General features: G+C 60.1%; 2 protein-coding genes across 3 annotated transcripts; one reads left to right on the top strand and one right to left on the bottom strand.

Annotated features, from left to right (window-relative positions):
• The first annotated feature begins 2,875 nt into the window (after positions 1-2,875).
• On the top strand, positions 2,876-9,559 carry EFEMP2 (EGF containing fibulin extracellular matrix protein 2). 2 transcript variants are annotated; one of them, XR_011524169.1, is made up of 12 exons: positions 2,883-3,036; positions 3,350-3,467; positions 3,695-3,743; positions 4,385-4,591; positions 5,206-5,328; positions 5,602-5,718; positions 5,865-5,984; positions 7,215-7,334; positions 7,420-7,546; positions 7,793-8,138; positions 8,263-8,362; positions 8,848-9,559. XR_011524169.1 is itself a non-coding variant. In XM_070565505.1 (11 exons), the coding sequence occupies exons 2-11, from the start codon at positions 3,357-3,359 to the stop codon at positions 9,007-9,009; spliced, it is 1,332 nt and encodes a 443-aa protein (XP_070421606.1). In that variant the 5' UTR covers positions 2,876-3,036; positions 3,350-3,356; the 3' UTR covers positions 9,010-9,559. The 2 variants fall into 2 exon arrangements, 1 of the variants encoding a protein (XP_070421606.1); XM_070565505.1 differs by lacking the exon at positions 8,263-8,362 and having other exon boundaries at positions 2,876-3,036; positions 7,793-7,988.
• Positions 9,560-9,835: 276 nt separating this feature from the next.
• Positions 9,836-16,526, bottom strand: MUS81 (MUS81 structure-specific endonuclease subunit). The gene is made up of 16 exons (XM_070565496.1): positions 15,120-16,526; positions 14,896-15,025; positions 14,560-14,648; positions 13,944-14,042; positions 13,769-13,837; positions 13,518-13,603; positions 12,839-12,979; positions 12,557-12,652; positions 12,346-12,467; positions 12,155-12,252; positions 11,422-11,538; positions 11,232-11,327; positions 10,922-11,050; positions 10,742-10,845; positions 10,087-10,170; positions 9,836-9,993 (listed from the first exon to the last, which is right to left on the bottom strand). The coding sequence occupies exons 1-16, from the start codon at positions 15,252-15,254 to the stop codon at positions 9,927-9,929; spliced, it is 1,662 nt and encodes a 553-aa protein (XP_070421597.1). The 5' UTR covers positions 15,255-16,526; the 3' UTR covers positions 9,836-9,926.
• Between the last annotated feature and the right edge of the window lie 31 nt (positions 16,527-16,557).

Here is a 16,557-nt window from a genome sequence, read left to right as displayed (position 1 = left end):
GGTGTGGGGCTGGGTGGCCTTCTTTGATCATTTCCTTCCCTCCCTTGAATGTGAGCTCCACGAGGCCAGGAGATCTGGGTGTTTTTTCAATCAGTGCTGTGTCCCCGGTGCCTAGCACAGAGCCTGGTCAATGGTGGCCACTCAGTAAACATTTGTTGAATGACTGCATGAATTTCCCCACTCGCTCACTCATTTGTTCATTCATTTGCTCATCTGAAGCTCCTGGCTGGCGCCCAGTGAAGGCTGGGCTGTGGACTGAAAGGAGCTCACGACCGGGTAGGAGAGGGACACCAAGCAAGATAAGGCCTTGTGACCCGGTGCAGAGGGGATGAGGGCAGCGAAAGTCGTTAGGGTCCCAGAGGTCAGAAGAGGCATTCCAAGGAGGCAACTCCGAGTGGCAGGCACGCCCAGGCCTAATAGTGCAAAGATGAGGCTTGGGTCCAAGTCCGAGTTGCCAACTGCGCACCCAGTCATTCCCCTCTGGGCCTCCCGTCCTCATCTCTGAGTGGCAGTGACAATTCCTTTGAGTGGAATGACACTTTGTGGAGCACCTACGACCCTGGCTGGCACAGAGTAGGTGTTCAAATGGGGGGTCCTTAATGCTCTACTGTGGGGACAAAGAACCCAGAGAGTCTTGGAGGCAGAGAGACTTGAGTTCAAATCCTGTCCTTCCCACTCTGCCTGTGCCTGGACAAATCTCAGCTTCTGTCATCTGCGAAATGGGGTGTTCACGGCACCCCTTCCCGCACTTGGCAGGAGGATTGCGTGAGGTGCACACCGGTGCCTGGAATGGTTAGATCCTGATAATCAAGAGCTAATATTTTTATTATCATTTTTTTCTTTTTTTGTGAGGAAGATTAGCCCTGAGCTAACATCTGTGCCAATCTTCCTCTATTTTTTTGTTTGTAGGATGCCTCCATAGGATGGCTGATGAGCAGAGTAGGTTTGCACCCAAGATCCGAACTCACGAACCCCGGCCACCGAAGCCGAGCAGGCGGAACTTTAACCACTCGGCCACGGGGCCAGCCCCTTATTTTTTTGATAGCGGCTTTATTGAGGTGTAATTCACAAACCATAAAATTTACCCTTTTAGAATGTACAATTCGGTGGTTTTTAGTGTATTTGCATAATTGTGCAACCATTGCCACTATCTAATTTCAGAACATTTTCGTGAAACCGCCAAAAGAAACCCCACACCCATTAGCAGTCACTCCGTGGTGCCCCTTCGCCCTGCAATCACTGATCTGGGTTGTCCCTCAGATTCACCTATTCTGGATGTGTCACATAAGTGGAATATGTGGCCTTTTGTGTCTGGCTTCTTTCACCTAGTGTTATATTTTCAAGATTCATCCATACTGTAGGACATACCAGTACTTCGTTCTTTTTTACAGCTGAATAATACTCCAGTGTATTCCCACATTTTGTTTATCCATTCATCATGCCGGACATTAGATTGTCTCTACATTTTGGTTTTTATGAATAGTGTTGCTATGAACATTGTGTCCAGATATTTTGTGTGGACATATGTTTTCAATTCCCCTGGGTACATACCTAGGCGTGAAATTGCTGCGTCATGTGGTAACATTTGAGGACCTGCCAGACTATTTGCCAAAGCGGGCTGCACCATCTTACATTGCCACCCACAGTGTATGAGGGTTCCAATTTCTCCATATCCTCGCCAACACTTGTTATTGTCTGTCTTTTTGACTATAAAGAGTTATTATTTTTAGCCTCCTAGCCCCTGTGGCTGGAAAGGATTCGGGGGTGGAGGAGGCGCTCTCCAGTTCACCCTGAACCCGGAGGGCTCACCTCGGGACCCATCCCACGTCCCGTCCTTGGCATTCCCCAGCCCCGGGCGGGGCTGCGTTGGGGTTGATCTTGAGGGTAAACACGGGTGGAAAGGGAAGGGAGGGCTCGGCAGTTCCCGCACGCCATCTGCCCCCAGACGGAGAGCCCTGGACACGCGGCCCTTTCCCGTCTGGCCCCGCCCTGAGACGTGGGCAGGGAGAGGCCCCGCCCCTTCCTGGGAGCCAGCTCCGCCCAAACTCCTCCCCAAAGGGCGCGCCCTCCGCTTGCGCGAGGAGGCAGAAACCCCGGGGGAGGAGGGGGGCCGCGGGTGGCAGGAGCGCCGGGAAAGTGCTGGCGTCGGACCCTGGCGTCCTGCACGCCCGAGCCCCATCAGCCCTGTCCGCCTTCTCAGGGGCTTCCATTCATTCTGGGCCAAAAGGGGCCTGCCGCCCCCGCCCCCAAACTGTTGTAATCTCGCAATCGGAGAGCTCGAGGGAGGCTGTCCTGGAGTGAAAGGACCACCTGGCTGAAGACAGCTCTGGGGATGGAGGGGAGAAGGACAGAGATGGACAGTTCTGGGCCAGGGAGCGTCTCGTCCTCAGGCGAGGGTCTGGGGACCCCGGATGAAGTTTTGGTATTTCCAGAGTGACTTTGTCCGTGCACAAAATAAAATTCTGGAGGGCGTCATAGTGAGGATCTGGAAGCCCCGAATTAGGTGGGGTCTGGGTGTCCAGGATAACATTCTGGGAGGCGCAGAAAGAGTCTGGGGGCCCCAGCATGAAGATGTGGGTGCATAGCATGAGATTCTGGGGATTCAGACTAATAGGGTCTAGGTGTGCAGGATGACATTCTGGGGTGCTCAAAGTGAGGGCCTGGGGGCTCCCAGGTGAGTCTGCGGGCCTGGCATCAGGACCAATGCCCCCAGGATCGAGCGCTGGAGGACCCTGGCCCGGCGCCGGGAGGCGGCTCCGGGCGGCGCCGCGGGGGACCGGGTGGGGGCCTGCGGCCGGCCGGGGGCGGAGAAGCGGGGGGTCGGGGTCCCTCCCCCTGGCGCGGGCTCAGGAATCCGCCGAGGGGCGGGCGGAGGCGCCGGGGTGGGCCGCGCCGCGGCGGGCGGGCGGGCGGGGGGCGCTTCCTGGGGCCGCGCGTCCAGGGAGCTGCGCCGTCCGCCCGTCCGTCTGCCCGCAGGCACTGCCCGAACCAGCCGAGCCGCCGGAGCCGCGGGCCGCGGGGGCGTCGCGGGCTCAAGTGAGTGGCCGTCCGTGGGGGAGGGCGCGAGCCGGAGTCTCGGCCGAGTCGGCGTCAGCGAGGAGCCGAGAGGCCCGCGCTCCTGGGCCCGCGGCGCTGGGGGACCGGGCGGGGGCGGGGCGGCCCCGGGCGGGTGGGCCCCGGACCCCGGCCCCCGGCCTGCGCAAGGAGTCGGCCTTCGGCCCTGGGAGGCTCCGGAGCCCCAGGCACGGGCCCAAGGGGGAGGCGGCTGGGGCCAGGGCTCCGGGTCCTGGGACAGGGGATGGGGGGTGCCGTGGCAGAGGCGCCCTGACCCCTGCCCACCACCTCCCAGCCCCAGGATGCTCCCCTTCGCCTCGTGCCTTCCCGGGTCTCTACTGCTCTGGGCACTGCTGCTGTTGCTCTTGGGGGCAGCGTCTCCCCAGGATTCCGAGGAGCCTGACAGCTACACGGTGGGGACGGGACGGGGCCACTGGCCTGGGCTGGGCTGGGCAGGGACACAGAGATCAGGATCCTGGGGTGGCTGCTGCTGGGGAAGAGTCTCCCCTCCCCTGGTTGGTGGAGCAGCTGGGGCCATTGTTTGGAGCAGGCCGGGAGGGTGGCCAGGCTCGGGCCCTGGTCTTGGCCTGGTCAGCTGGAGGGGACGAGGGTGACCACGGCACCTCTGGTCCCCTTGTAGGAATGCACAGATGGTTATGAGTGGGACCCGGACAGCCAGCACTGCCGGGGTGAGTGTGCCTGGGGGACTGACCCACCCCCAGAAACCAGGAAGGGGACTGCAACCCTAGCTCCAGGAGCTGCAGTAGGAGCCCAATGGCCTGTCCTCTGAGCAGCTCTGCTTGGCTGAGGCCAGCTCTGGTTCTCTGGGGACCAGCTCGGCTAGGGGTGGAGGAGCCATCCGGGCCCCTCCCTCTCAGAGAAACCCAGGACACCCTGCCCCCACCCCTCAGTAGGCAAGAGAGCAACAGGGCACTGCCCAAGGAAGCTGGGTCCTGGACACCTTCTCTAACCACTCTCCTATCCAGCTTTGTCCCATCATGTCCCTGGAGGGCAGTGTCCTGGGGGGTGTGGGTAAGGAGGCCTGCGCTTCACTCAAGAGCCAGGCTGAGCCAGGGCCAGGGTTTTGGGGAGAGATAGAGATCTTCTTGGGGGCAAGAGAATGGGGGTGACTGTGGGAACACCTGTTCCACCATCAGCCCTGGCAGGCCCTGGGGAGGGGTCCTGGGCAGGCAGCCTTAGCTGTTGAGTAGAGAAAGCAGGCCCTGCTGAGGTCACACAGCTTAGAGAAGGCCAAGCCGAGCTCCTGCCTCCCACCCCCTCCATAGCCGGCCCAGGAGGCTGGCTGTACCCAGCAGGCCCCTCTCTGCAGATGTCAACGAGTGCCTGACCATCCCCGAGGCCTGCAAAGGGGAGATGAAATGCATCAACCACTATGGGGGCTACTTGTGCCTGCCCCGCTCGGCCGCCGTCATCAATGACCTGCATGGCGAGGGACCCCCACCACCAGTGCCCCCTGCTCAACACCCCAACCCCTGCCTAGCAGGCTATGAGCCTGATGATCAAGAGAGCTGTGTGGGTGAGTGAGGGTCCTCCTGGTGCCAAGCTTCCGGTCCTCCTGCCAAGTGTCTATCGCTGTGTCTTAAAAACTCAGACGTCACATTCCTCCCTTGCTCGAAAGCCTCCTCAGGGCCACTAGGATGATGTCCAGACCCTCATCCAGATACTCACTTGGTGTGGGGCCTGTCACAGGTGGCCCCAAGCTCCTGTTCCCCTGCCCCAGCCAGCCCCTGGGACCCTCCCCTCGACAGCTGCAGACACACTGCCAGAGCTCTGCCTCTCAGCCTCTGCCTCCTGCCCGCTTCGTGATCTGGACCCCGCTCCTGGGAGCCATGGGCCTTGGAGAAGGCCCTGGAATCAGTGCTCCTGGGCATATGGGCAGGGCCTTATTTCCCATGCTTCTCTGGCGTGGGGTCTCACAGTTTAGGGGGTGCCTTTCCCGTTGGCTCCCAGGCTGGTGGACTGTTACGTGTGCTGTTGGGAGGGTCCACTCCATGTGTTCCCAATTTGGGGCTGCCAGTCACCCACATGCCCACATGAGTGGTACCTGACCTGTGTCCTCCCAGTTGAGGTGTCTGTTATGTTGGGTGGTGCACAGGCTCCCAGGCGGGGGCTGAGTGGTGTCTCCTGCAGATGTGGACGAATGTGCACAGGACCTGCATGACTGCCGTCCCAGCCAGGAGTGCCATAACCTACCTGGCTCCTACCAGTGCACCTGCCCTGATGGCTACCGCAAGATTGGGCCCGAATGTGTGGGTGAGTCTGGGGGACAGCCTCTCTAGTCCCTGCTCTGTGCCCCTGGCACCCGACCCCCATTCCAGCCCATCCCAGGCTTCACCTCAGTGCCCTGCCACCCCTGCCTTCCAATCCCCAGACACAGGACTGTGTGGGCGTATGTGTGAGTCCTGGCTGACCTGGCCCAGGCCCTCAGACACAGACAAGTTTATGTGTGTTGAGGCCTTGAGTCCCAGCCGGCCTGAGCCCCACCTGACCTCTTCCCTCTGCCCTCCTTCCCTGCCTCCATCCCAGATATAGACGAGTGCCGCTACCGCTACTGCCAGCACCGCTGCGTGAACCTGCCTGGCTCCTTTCGCTGCCAGTGCGAGCCGGGCTTCCAGCTGGGGCCTAACAACCGCTCCTGTGTGGGTGAGGCTGGGCCGGGCCAGGCTCCTGGGTCCTGGGCAGGGTGGCGTGGGGTGGAGGAGCTCCCTTCCCGAGCAGCCCAGGTGAAGCAGGGGCTCTGGGCTGCTCCTTGGCTTTCACCCCTCCCCTGTTTTTCCTGGCACTCCTAGATGTGAACGAATGTGACATGGGGGCTCCATGTGAGCAGCGCTGCTTCAACTCCTATGGGACCTTCCTGTGTCGCTGTCACCAGGGCTATGAGCTGCATCGGGATGGCTTCTCCTGCAGTGGTGAGAGCTCCACCCCTGCCACGTGTTCCTCCATTGGTCCCCCAGGCCCTGTGTCATACTGTGCCTCCTGCCACATAGGACTCCATTTGATGGCTCCACGTCCCATCCAGTCTGCACCCATGTACCTCTTGTGTACTCCACCCCCAGCTGGTTGCAGGGCACCTGCAGACCTGCCCACCAGAACTCCCAGCCTGGTGGGGAAGGCACAGAGGGGAGAAGTTAGGTCCCCACTGAGCTTTAGTGGGGAGACTGAGCAAGGATGCGGGTGCCCTGACCTGCATTCGAATCCTGGACTAGGGCAAGTCACTCTTCTCTCTGAGCCTATTTCTTCTGTAAAATGAGTTGTCTTGAGGATTAAGTGGGAAAATGATAATAGACAGCCTTCATCAAGTCCCAAGCAGCAAATCTTTCAAGTGAACTTCCATCTCCCGAGCACGTGCCCTGTGTAGGGCGCTGCCCTTACCTACTTGGCTTCATTTAATCCTACCAACCATCCTGTGAGGCGAGTATCATTTTTTCCTTCCTCTGCAAAATGAGGACATTAATAGCTCCTTCAAGGTTTGTTGGGAGGATTACAAAAAAATAATAGCATAAAGTCCTTCAACAAAGAGAGGTCAAGTGACTTGCCCAAGGTCACACACCTAGGGTGAGATGGCGCCAGGGTTCTATCCCAGACTTCTCACTCCATGTCAACTGGCCACGTAGCCTGCTTTGCTGCCGAGTGAGGCCTCATTGGTCCCTGGCTCGGTGCTAGGCAGAATGGGGGGAACCAGAGAAGAAAGCCTGGCTCCTGCCTGTGTAGCTCACAGTTGGCAGGAGGGGTCTGTGTGCTTGGGCTGATTGTGGATTGCAGGAATTGGGCAAGTTATTGAAAACCAAAGCATGTTGGGCCCTCAAAGCTCATCTCGTCTAACTCACTCATTTTATTGACAGGGAACTGAGGTTCCCGAAACTCAGTCAGTAGGATTTAAGCCAAGCCTCTAGATTCCCAGCGCTCTCACTTACCGTCGTTTTACAGACCTGAGGCAAAAGAGGTCTGTGAGCTGGGCAGTCTGGGCAGAGCTTTCTTTGAATCCTCTGTCCCCCTACTGAGCTTTGCAGGGCTTGTCACATCCCCCTCTGTCTTTCCACATTGAGCCTAACATAGGGCTGGGCTCTCCGTAAACGTTTTTGGGACTGAAGTGGGAGGACTGCCCTTGGCCCAGAGTCCTCATCCCCACTCTCCCTCAGATATCGATGAGTGCAGCTACTCCAGTTACCTCTGCCAGTACCGCTGTGTCAACGAGCCAGGTCGCTTCTCCTGCCATTGTCCCCAAGGCTACCAGCTGCTGGCCACGCGCCTCTGCCAAGGTACAGGTTGCCCAGGTGGAGCGGGCAGGGTGGTGTCAGGGGCTGGTGATCTGACGTCCCGGTTCCAGCCCCTCTCCCTTGGCAGACATTGACGAGTGCGAGTCTGGTGCGCACCAGTGCTCCGAGGCCCAAACCTGTGTCAACTTCCATGGGGGCTACCGCTGCGTGGACACCAACCGCTGCGTGGAGCCCTACGTCCAAGTGTCCGACAAGTGAGTCAACTCGACGCCGGGCCCTCGCAGAGACTACAACTCCCAGAGGGCTCTGCGGCTGACTGACGCCTACTTGGACTGGCGAGTGTCCCGAAGGCTGATGGGAGTTGTAGTCCTTCCTGACTAAGTCACGCGAGCTGTTAGAGCAGGAGTGGGAGGATCCTTCTGGGATCCCAAATTTGGGGGTGGGTCAAATTAGGGGGATGGGCTAGGACCTCACTCATGTCCACATTTCGGGATCTCTAGTCGCTGCCTCTGTCCGGCCTCCAACCCCCTGTGCCGGGAGCAGCCCTCGTCCATCGTGCACCGCTACATGAGCATCACCTCCGAACGGAGCGTGCCCGCCGACGTGTTCCAGATCCAAGCGACCTCCGTCTACCCCGGCGCCTACAATGCCTTTCAGATCCGTGCCGGAAACTCGCAGGGGGACTTCTACATTAGGGTAAGACTTTCCCCTAACCCCACCCCTCAACTGACATGCATAATCCAAAATTGAATTCCAGGAAACCTTAAATGGGAGACACGGCTATGCCACCATGCCCGCCTCTTCTCTCAAAGCCCCGCCCCCGGGAGGCGGAATTTCTGTAGAAAGGTAGGGTAAATCCCCTTGGTTCAGACTACAGATTGTTAAATGCAATTCTAAGGAGGCACTTGGACACTGGGGTTGGAGCCCCTGTACTGATTTGCGTATCTGGCCTCAATTTCTTTATTCGTAGAACAAGGGACTGGCATGAGAGGCCTTGCGAGGTAACAGACACAGCTGAGTCCCGGAAAGGCGAGCAAATGGAGTCGGGCCTTGGAGAGAGAGGCAGAGGGGTTGGTGCAGGGGCGGGGATCTGAGAGTCCAGCTCCCTGTAGGTGGAGGTGTTAGGGGGGAGGGTTCCAGGTGTGCCTCACGGGGACAGGGGTGCAAGGGTTTGTCTGGGATCAGGGCTTGTTTTCTCCTTCTGAACTGGGAGTCCTCCTGCTCCAGGTAGCCAAAGGCCCCCCCACTTCTGAGTCTCACACCTGGCCCTGAATCATCAGTTGACCCCAGTTAGACAAAAGAACTAGCTGGAAGGAGTGGGAAGAGCACCAGTGGGGGATTTCTGAGGGCAGGAGCCTGGGTGCAGGAGAGAAGAGATGTCAAGGGTGTCACAGAGCTGGATGAGAGCCTTGGGTCACAGCCTGGCCAGGGCTCTCTCTCCACTTCACGGCCAACTGGTTGTGAGTGTGAGACGTGGGGCAGGGAGGTGATGCTGGGGTAGGATCCTGGTGGGTAGGTTGATGCAATCTACATGCCTCCCCACTGTGTCCTGCAGCAAATCAACAATGTCAGCGCCATGCTGGTCCTCGCCCGGCCCGTGACGGGCCCCCGGGAGTACGTGCTGGACCTCGAGATGGTCACCATGAACTCCCTCATGAGCTACCGAGCCAGCTCTGTACTGAGACTCACCGTCTTCGTGGGGGCCTACACCTTCTGAGGAGTCGGGGGCAGCCCTCAGGGAGGGGGAGGTTCCCTGTAGCCGAGGAGCTGGGGCTCAGGGATGACTGTGTTCTGCTAAAAGGGAAGATGCTGTTGTGAAGGATAGAGAGAGAAAGGCAATAAAGGGAGAAAGAAGGAGTCCTGGTGGCTGAGGTGGGTGGGTGACACTGTAGTGAACCCTAGACTGGGGAAGGGGCCAGGCTTGTGGGAAGCAGGCCAGGTCCCCCTAACGGGGGGGGTGGTCTCTGCTCAGGCTGAGGGGCCCCACTGACAGGAGCTGGGAGCTGCATCCCCACAGCTGGGACTGGTCTAGCTGCCACGGGCATCAGAATCTCCTGGAGAAGGGAGGGGGTGTTGAGACTGCAGACTCCAGGTCCCAGCCCAGAAATCTGGGCTTGGCTGGTTTGCAGGGGCCTGAGACACCCCACTTAGTCAGTGCCAGGAGGCCCTGGGTTTCAATCCTAACTACGCCTCAAACTATCAATTTAGACCAATGCTAGTAGCTGCCTGGGCCTTAGTTTTCCAATCCATAAAATGAAGCAACTGGACTGTTGGTGCTTTTCACACTTTTCTTTTCCAAGCTACAGAACCTCTCATCAAAGGAAATTGTGTTTGATCAGGGACCTTCTGATGACATAAACTGGACTCAAATTTGCAATGCTTCACGGATGCCATCTCCATGGCAGTCTCAGAGCTCCACCAGGGAACCGCAGGGTTCTGAGGAGCTCAGTTTAAAAACCAAGGGAACCAATGGTCTCCCCAGTTTCTGCGTGGATATTTTACAGGCCCCTGGGGCCTACCATCTCCTCCATAATACAGAAGGCTGCAGACACTGAGATTTTTATTGTAGCCCGAAAGATTCTGGTTAAAAGGCTAGCGAGCCGGGGAAGGTGAGGGTCTGTCTCATGGCATAGCTCAGGTTAGGGGGCCGTAGGTGCAGTAGAGCTGGGACAAGGTCCTGCTCAGGGTGGGCCCCAGATTCCTGCATGAAGGGAGAGGCAGGTGAGGGTCAGGCCCTGGGCCACGACAGCCCTGGCCCTGGCCACACCCTCTGGGTTCTGCCTCTTGCCCTCACCTCTGCAGACGGCCACACTTGATGGTGCTCAGCAGCATCTCCTGTTCCTTGGGGGTGGCACAGGTGTCATAGGCGGCCAGTAGGCTGGGGGTGGGGTGGGGTGTTTGAGTTTCTAAGGCTTTGCAATGGCTGACTGCTGGCCCACCTGAGCAAATGGGGCCAGCGTCATAGGAGACAGGCAGGAAGGGGTCAGCACGGGTTAGAGGAGTCAGGACCACTGCCGCACTTCCTGAGCCTGGCATTCGAGGCCCTGTTCCATCCCACTCGCCCTCCCTTCCTGCACAAGCGCTTGGGCAGAGCCGGCAAAGCCTCCAAAAGCTTCCTGCATACAAGGTTCTCCAAGTCTGGCACTTCTTGGCCCAGTGTTCATGGCCCAATCCTCTCCTCCAGGAAGCCTGCTCTGCTGCACCAGGTGGAATGTCTCCCTCCCTCCTGAGGGCTCCCCCAATGCCTGAGATACTGTCTGGGGCTGGCTGGCTCTGTCTTGCTCACCACCCGACTTCCACAAATTCCCTGGGGTTCAGCTGGGTCTGTCCATCTCTCGGTCTGCACAGCCCTCATAGAGCCAGACCCCTCCACAAAGCACTGGTTGAGCTGAATTCCATGCAGGGAGGGCAGGGGCAAAGGACCCCTAAGGGGCCCTGGGGGGGCCTACCTGGCGGGGGTGCTGTACCGATCCACCAGGGCTGCTGCCTTCTCCCCACTCACTCCGCGCACCTGCATCAGCTGCCGGGCGAACACCTCGCGCACCGACTGGGCCTGGGGTCGGGGGAGGACTGTATCAGGAGGGGTCTGGGGCCAGGCCACGTAAGAAGGAGCTGGGCAGAGGCAGTACCTTGTTCTTGATGGCTCCCGCGTTGAAGTCATTGAAGGTGAGGAGCGAGCAGAGAGGGTTTGGGGAGGGCCCAGCCCCTGATTCAGGGTCCCCTGGGGTTCCCCAGGGGCGACTGCGTAACGTGTGGCCCTAAGGGAAGAGGGGGCTGAGGCCAGGCCAGAGCTCTACGGGACAATCCCCAGCCAGTCCTTGCCCAATCCAAGGCGTCAGTGATCCGGCCTGAGAAATCCAGACCTCACTCACCTTGCCTTCCTTGGGGGAACACAGGGCCGAGGTGAGAGGCCAGTGCCCAACAGGTACACCTACTCACCTGGTAGAGTCTCTGAAGGCCCCGCGTGAAGAGGGCCAGGTAGGCAGCTGACTCCTTAATGTCCGCTGTGCGCTTCACAAAGAAGCCATCAATGACCTGGGGAAGACGACCCAAGACAGGGAAGGTGGCTCCTGGGCAGAGCCACAGACCACAGGGTCCCTGCCAGCCTGGCCCTGCCCTCTCGGCTCACCTGAGTGTTGGTGACAGCCTGCAGCAGTGTGCTCTCGGGAAGGCTGAGGTTGTGCACTGAGCCATGCTCCTCCACCAGGTATACTCGGCGTCCCAGGCCACAGCGCTTCAACCGGAACTGGGGAGGCGGACAGAGGGGCGGGGGGGGGGGGGGGGGCGAGGCGGGGTCAGTCTGGATGCCCATATGCTGGGCTGTCCATCATGTCACACTCAAAATCGTCCTGGGATCCTGGTCCCACTCATTCGCCGCCTCGTTCTCCCAGCCTCTCCACCTGTCTCAGGGCGGCTTCCACGCCTTTGCTCATGCTGCTACTCTTCCTCGGAAAGCCCTTCCACCATCTCTGAATGATGCCCATTCTTCAAGCCTCCCTTGGCCTGTAGGTGGCCCCTCTGACTATGGGGTCGGCCCAGCAGCCAGGACCAAGATACAGCGCTTTGGTCCTGCTCCCAAACGTTTGGGCCTTGTACCCTAGACTGCAGGGGCTGGACTCCCAAGGAGTCTTTAAGATGCTCCTGGGCCCAGCCCAGACACCCTGTGCAGCTACTGTGTACCTGGAGGGGCCTCAGGGGGTCTGATCTCGATGCAGCCCTGGAGCGGCCCTAATGGGGGTGTGGCTGGAGTCCCTGGAACTCTGCCTCAAGGCCACCCAGAAGTGCCCCTGGACTCCTCTGGGCTGAGAAGGAGGCCCCCAGAGCAGGCAGGGGGCAGGGAGTGTGGTGAGGCAGTAAGGAACCTTCTGCTCCCGGAAGCGACCATCGATGATGCTGCTACACAAGTCATCCAGCCGCTTGCGCTCCACAATGTGGTCTAGGACTAGTTCCTTCGGTCTCGCTGCCAAGAGGCCAAGAAGGCTCCTGTTGGCCCGTGTCCCCCGACCCAACAGGTCCTGCCTCTGACACCCAGCCACCTGTCCACGCCCCTTACCTGGATCGCTGGGCCTGGTCTCCTGTGCTACCCACACAAAGTCCCCAACGTGCAGCTTGCGCACCGTGTGGGTCACGTGCAGCCGCTGCAGCTCCCGGAGCAGCTCTGGCCTGTGCCCTGCCCTGGAGTTGCAAGGCAGGAGGCCTGGCTCAGGGCAGGCCGTGCCAACCCCCCCAGCACCCTCTCCCTCACTTCCCCCCACCTCACTCACCCCTTGGTCTCGCCAACATCCACACACAACAGCACCCTGTATTCTCCAGGCCCCAGCTCCAGTGGCGGTTGCTGGACGCTCCCTTCGCTGGCACCACTATGGGGAGTGCGGGGGTTGGTATGTGTGAGGCCAGAATCCCAGTGCCAGGGCAGTTCCCCCCCGATCCACAGGAAGTGGGGCAGCCACAGCTCAGCTGTAGGTGATGGAGATAGGGGTGGGGTGCTGGCCTCATTTCCAGGACCCCTCCCGCTCCTCTGTTCTCCTCCTCCCCCTCCTCCTCACAGCTCGGCTGAGGCTGCTCCTGGCACTTCAGGCTGCTCCCCAGGGGGCTCCTCTGGCCCGATGCCCACATTCAGCCAAGTTGGGCCCTCTGACTCGGCCAGCTTCTGGGCCAGCTCCAGACCCTCCGGGGTCAGTGAGTACCTGGTAGGCAGAGGAGAGAAACACAGATCTCCCTTCTTCATTCATACCTGGCAAGCTCTCCTGCCTGCCCTCAGCCAGGCTGGCCTCACCACCCCCTTGGCGACCCTGCACAAACAAGCCCAGCGACTCCCCCACACCCCTGCCGCGTTCCTGCCCCTCACATCAGCTTCCTCTAGACCTGCCCAGGGCCGTTCCTCAGGTCTGCAGCAAATACACATCACACAAACTTCCCCTCCTCCTTGGAAAGCCTTTCTACATCTCTACTCACTGAATTCTAAGATGTGCCAAATGCCATGTCCTCAGCAAAGCCTCTCTCTTCCTCTATTAACCTGTGGCACCCCCTTCTCCCTCCCACCCACTGCTCAGTCTCTCAGACCCTCCTGGGACTCCGTCAGTGTGGGCTCCTGGGGGCAAGACCTCCCTTCCCCAACCTCAACAGCATGAGGCCTGGGATTTGCTGGGTGACTGCAGGGCCCCACTCAGAATGGCACACATGTTCTCTCTCCCTGCTTCCTGTGCCGCTTGTAGTTGGCCCCACCTGGCTGGTTGGTGTGTCCTGAGGACCAGATTCCTGTGGAGGAGGGAGCGGAGGGCTGGCCAGGGTCGAGTACTCCCAGGGGCCACCTGTCCATAGGGGAGAAGACCCTTAGAGAGCTCCTGGTACTACCACGTGTCCAACTCCCTGTGCCCCATGGCACTCCTTGCTCCCAAGAAAGGCAGTCTCTGGTGGCCAGTCTCAGGGTCAGATCCAGAGCCACTCAGCCCCATCGTCCCCTCCTCGGCACTCACCCTGGGAGCCTTCTGCGCACACCTCTGCAGCAGCTCCTCCTTCGTTAAGAAACTGTGGCCACTAGGATTCTGTAACCAAGGCAGAAATGTAACCAGGATAGTTTCGGTGCCCAGCCGGCCTCCTCCTGCCCCCCTGCCTCGGCTCCCCTTACTCCCAGTGCAGCCGCGCACTCACCAGGTGCTCCCTGTAGAGCAGCAGCAGTATTGCTCGTGCTCCTGAGTGCCGAGCTGGCCAGTAGCTGCCAGAACCTCCTGCTTTGGGCTGTGCAGGAACCTGAAAGGTACAGAGGGGCCGTCAGCCGTTATAGACTGCATCCCCGGCAGGGCTGAGGTTCAGGTTCTATCTCAGCAGGCCACAGGGGCCTGGGCAAGTCACTCAGCTGCCTCTCAGTTTCCTTATCTGTAAAATGGGCCAGATGGTGGGATAATCTCCTGCAAAGCTGGGATGAGACCTGGACAGTTGCAGGGGGTGGAGTGGGGGTGTGAGTGTAATCTGCCTGGCCCAGCCTCAGTTCTACCATCCACTGCAGGATAGAACTGGATAACAGCAACCCCTACAACTTACTAGGTTTGGCCCCCTAAATAGCTTGATAATGGAACTCTCTCCACTGATTGATAATACCAATCAATATCCCCATCTACAGATAAGAAGACTGAGTATCAAACAGATAAGTCATTTGCCCAGGGCCAGGCATCATGGTGGGCAGATGTAGACCCAGGCCTGCCAAGGCCCTCAAGCTCGAAGATCTTACTCCTGGAGCTCCTGCCCACTCCCCTTGCCCCCTCCTCACTGGCATGGAAGGGTCCTGGACTTCTTCAGCAGGTGGCCCTTCCGGAGCTGGACTCTTCTCTCCAGATGGTGATCCCAGGGCATGATCACCTGTGAGAGCAGAAGAGAGTCAACCCCGGACCCCAGGGAATTCAGGAGGCGGGAGGGTCTGGGACGCTGCCAGCCTACATGGCAGACAAGAGCGGTGAGGCTCTGAGAGCGCCAGCCACGAGCTGGAGGTGAAACAGCAACTTGGGGACAGGAGTGCGGAGCCTGAAGCCAGGGGATCCCAGGTAGTTACGGAGGCTGCACCTGGGGGAAGCTCAGGTGACTACCGACCGCTGCCCGCAGCGCTCACCGCCCGATGCTCGGTGCTGCTGCAGCCGGTGGTCCAGCATCCGGCAAAGCCCGTCTCCGAAGTGCTGGAGGATCTTAGCTTCCTTGCCGCTGCGCAGGGGCAGTGGGTACCGCCGGAGGGAGCGCAGCGCCTGGCGAGGGTAGCGGGTAGGAAACCGGGTCAGGGCGGGCCTGGTCGTCTGACTTGGCCAGCACCTGACCCCATCAGGCCGGGCCGGGACCCACCTTCTGAAACACGAACTGCGTGCGGCGACCCCTGCTGGCTGCCTCGTCCCGCCACTCGGTCAGCCAGCGTACGAAGAGCGGGTTGGGGCAAGCCGGCAGCGGGCGTTTCCGGCCCAGGCGGACCGGCGCCGCCATGAGCCCCAGGGCGGCTCCTTTGGCGCCTCACACCGGCGGGTCTGAGACGCCGCCAGTTTCGGAGACGGGATTCGAACACCTGGCTCGGGAGGTGAGGGCGGGACCTCTCCAACCACGTGGTCCTACGCTTGGCACTAACTAGAGGATAGCCTCCTGCTGCCCTCCCCTCCCCTGCGCTACTCTAAGTGGTTGGTGCCGACCGCCGTCTCTACGGCCCTTCGCCTCCCCCCGCCCCTCCCGGCCAGACAAGTTTTTTGGGCGCGCCCCACTCAGGCCCCCAGAGCCTTGGCCCGCCTCTTCCTCCCACCCCAGATTCGAGAGCGGGGTCCTCTTTGTGCAGGCGAGAGGAGGGCGGACAGCGCCCCCTGTGGTTGGGAGGGCTGGCTGGGGCGGTGCTTAGCCAAGTAACCTGAGGCTGTCAGTTTCTGCCTCACCCTTGCGGAGAAGGCTAGAGGAAGACTGGGGTTGTGAAGAGCCTGAGAGGTGGGGGGTGGGAGGAAAGTGGCTGCAGGTACCTGTGCAGGAGGGACATCTAGGATAGGGTACAGGGGATAAAGACACAAAGGTAACACAGGAGGAGCTGGAGGACCCTCCGAGGAAATGGTGATCCCGAGCTGGGTGGGGAAGGGTGGGGCGGGGCACCACTGGGCACTGGGGGAGGGGCGCAAAGTCGGGGACGTGCAGGAAAGACCGAAGCTAGGAGGACGGCGGGGGGGTGGGGGGGGAGGAAGGGACAGAAGACAAGTAGAAGGGGGTACAAATAGGTGCTGGGCATCAGGGCAGGTGGGGGGAGGCTGAGATGGGCACGTGGTTAGATTCGGGGGAGCAGGCTGGGTGTAAGAAGCCCAGACAAGAGTGGAAGGGGAGAACACTTCGTCGTTTTTGTAGTTCATTGGGGGTGAGGGACCTTCTGGGACATTTAAAATGGAAACTATGCAAAGGGGTCTCAGGTTGAGGGACACGAGGGTCTCAAGGGCGTTGGAGCAACCCCCAGCTGTTATACGAGAAGTCGCGAGGTGCTTGTCTGGGGCCTTCGAGAAGCGGAGAGGCGGGCGCCGGAGCTCCAGGCCCGCCCCTTCAGACTCCACCTAGCCGCGATCCCGCACCCCCCAGCCAGCTCCGAACTCCCGCCTCCCGCCCGACGCTGCCTTATAAGGAGCCTCCAGCCGGCGTTTGGGCTGGCCCCGCCCCCTCTAGTCTCTTGTCCTAATAAGGACATCTAGGGCATCCCGCGGTTGGGGGCGGGCGAGAGCGCGTCTCCAGGGTAACTGCGAAGTCCTCCTCCCCTTCTCGTTGCTCTTGG

This window comes from Equus przewalskii, chromosome 11, assembly GCF_037783145.1.
Source record: "Equus przewalskii isolate Varuska chromosome 11, EquPr2, whole genome shotgun sequence".
In the NCBI taxonomy this organism is placed as follows: Eukaryota; Metazoa; Chordata; class Mammalia; order Perissodactyla; family Equidae; genus Equus; species Equus przewalskii.
The sequence above is the reverse complement of the archived record's forward strand: the minus strand, read 5'-3'. Positions and strand labels throughout refer to the sequence as shown.

Excerpts from the sequence above, each read along its gene's own strand:
- EFEMP2 (XM_070565505.1), top strand. The coding sequence starts at position 3,357 with ATGCTCCCCTTCGCCTCGTGCCTTCCCGGGTCTCTACTGCTCTGGGCA. Across the intron at positions 3,468-3,694 it reads AGGAGCCTGACAGCTACACG|GAATGCACAGATGGTTATGA; the intron begins GTGGGGACGGGA and ends GTCCCCTTGTAG. Across the intron at positions 7,989-8,847 it reads AGGGGGACTTCTACATTAGG|CAAATCAACAATGTCAGCGC; the intron begins GTAAGACTTTCC and ends TGTGTCCTGCAG.
- MUS81 (XM_070565496.1), bottom strand. The coding sequence starts at position 15,254 with ATGGCGGCGCCGGTCCGCCTGGGCCGGAAACGCCCGCTGCCGGCTTGC. Across the intron at positions 14,649-14,895 it reads GCAGCACCGAGCATCGGGCG|GTGATCATGCCCTGGGATCA; the intron begins GTGAGCGCTGCG and ends CTGCTCTCACAG. Across the intron at positions 11,328-11,421 it reads AGGCTGTCACCAACACTCAG|GTCATTGATGGCTTCTTTGT; the intron begins GTGAGCCGAGAG and ends CGTCTTCCCCAG.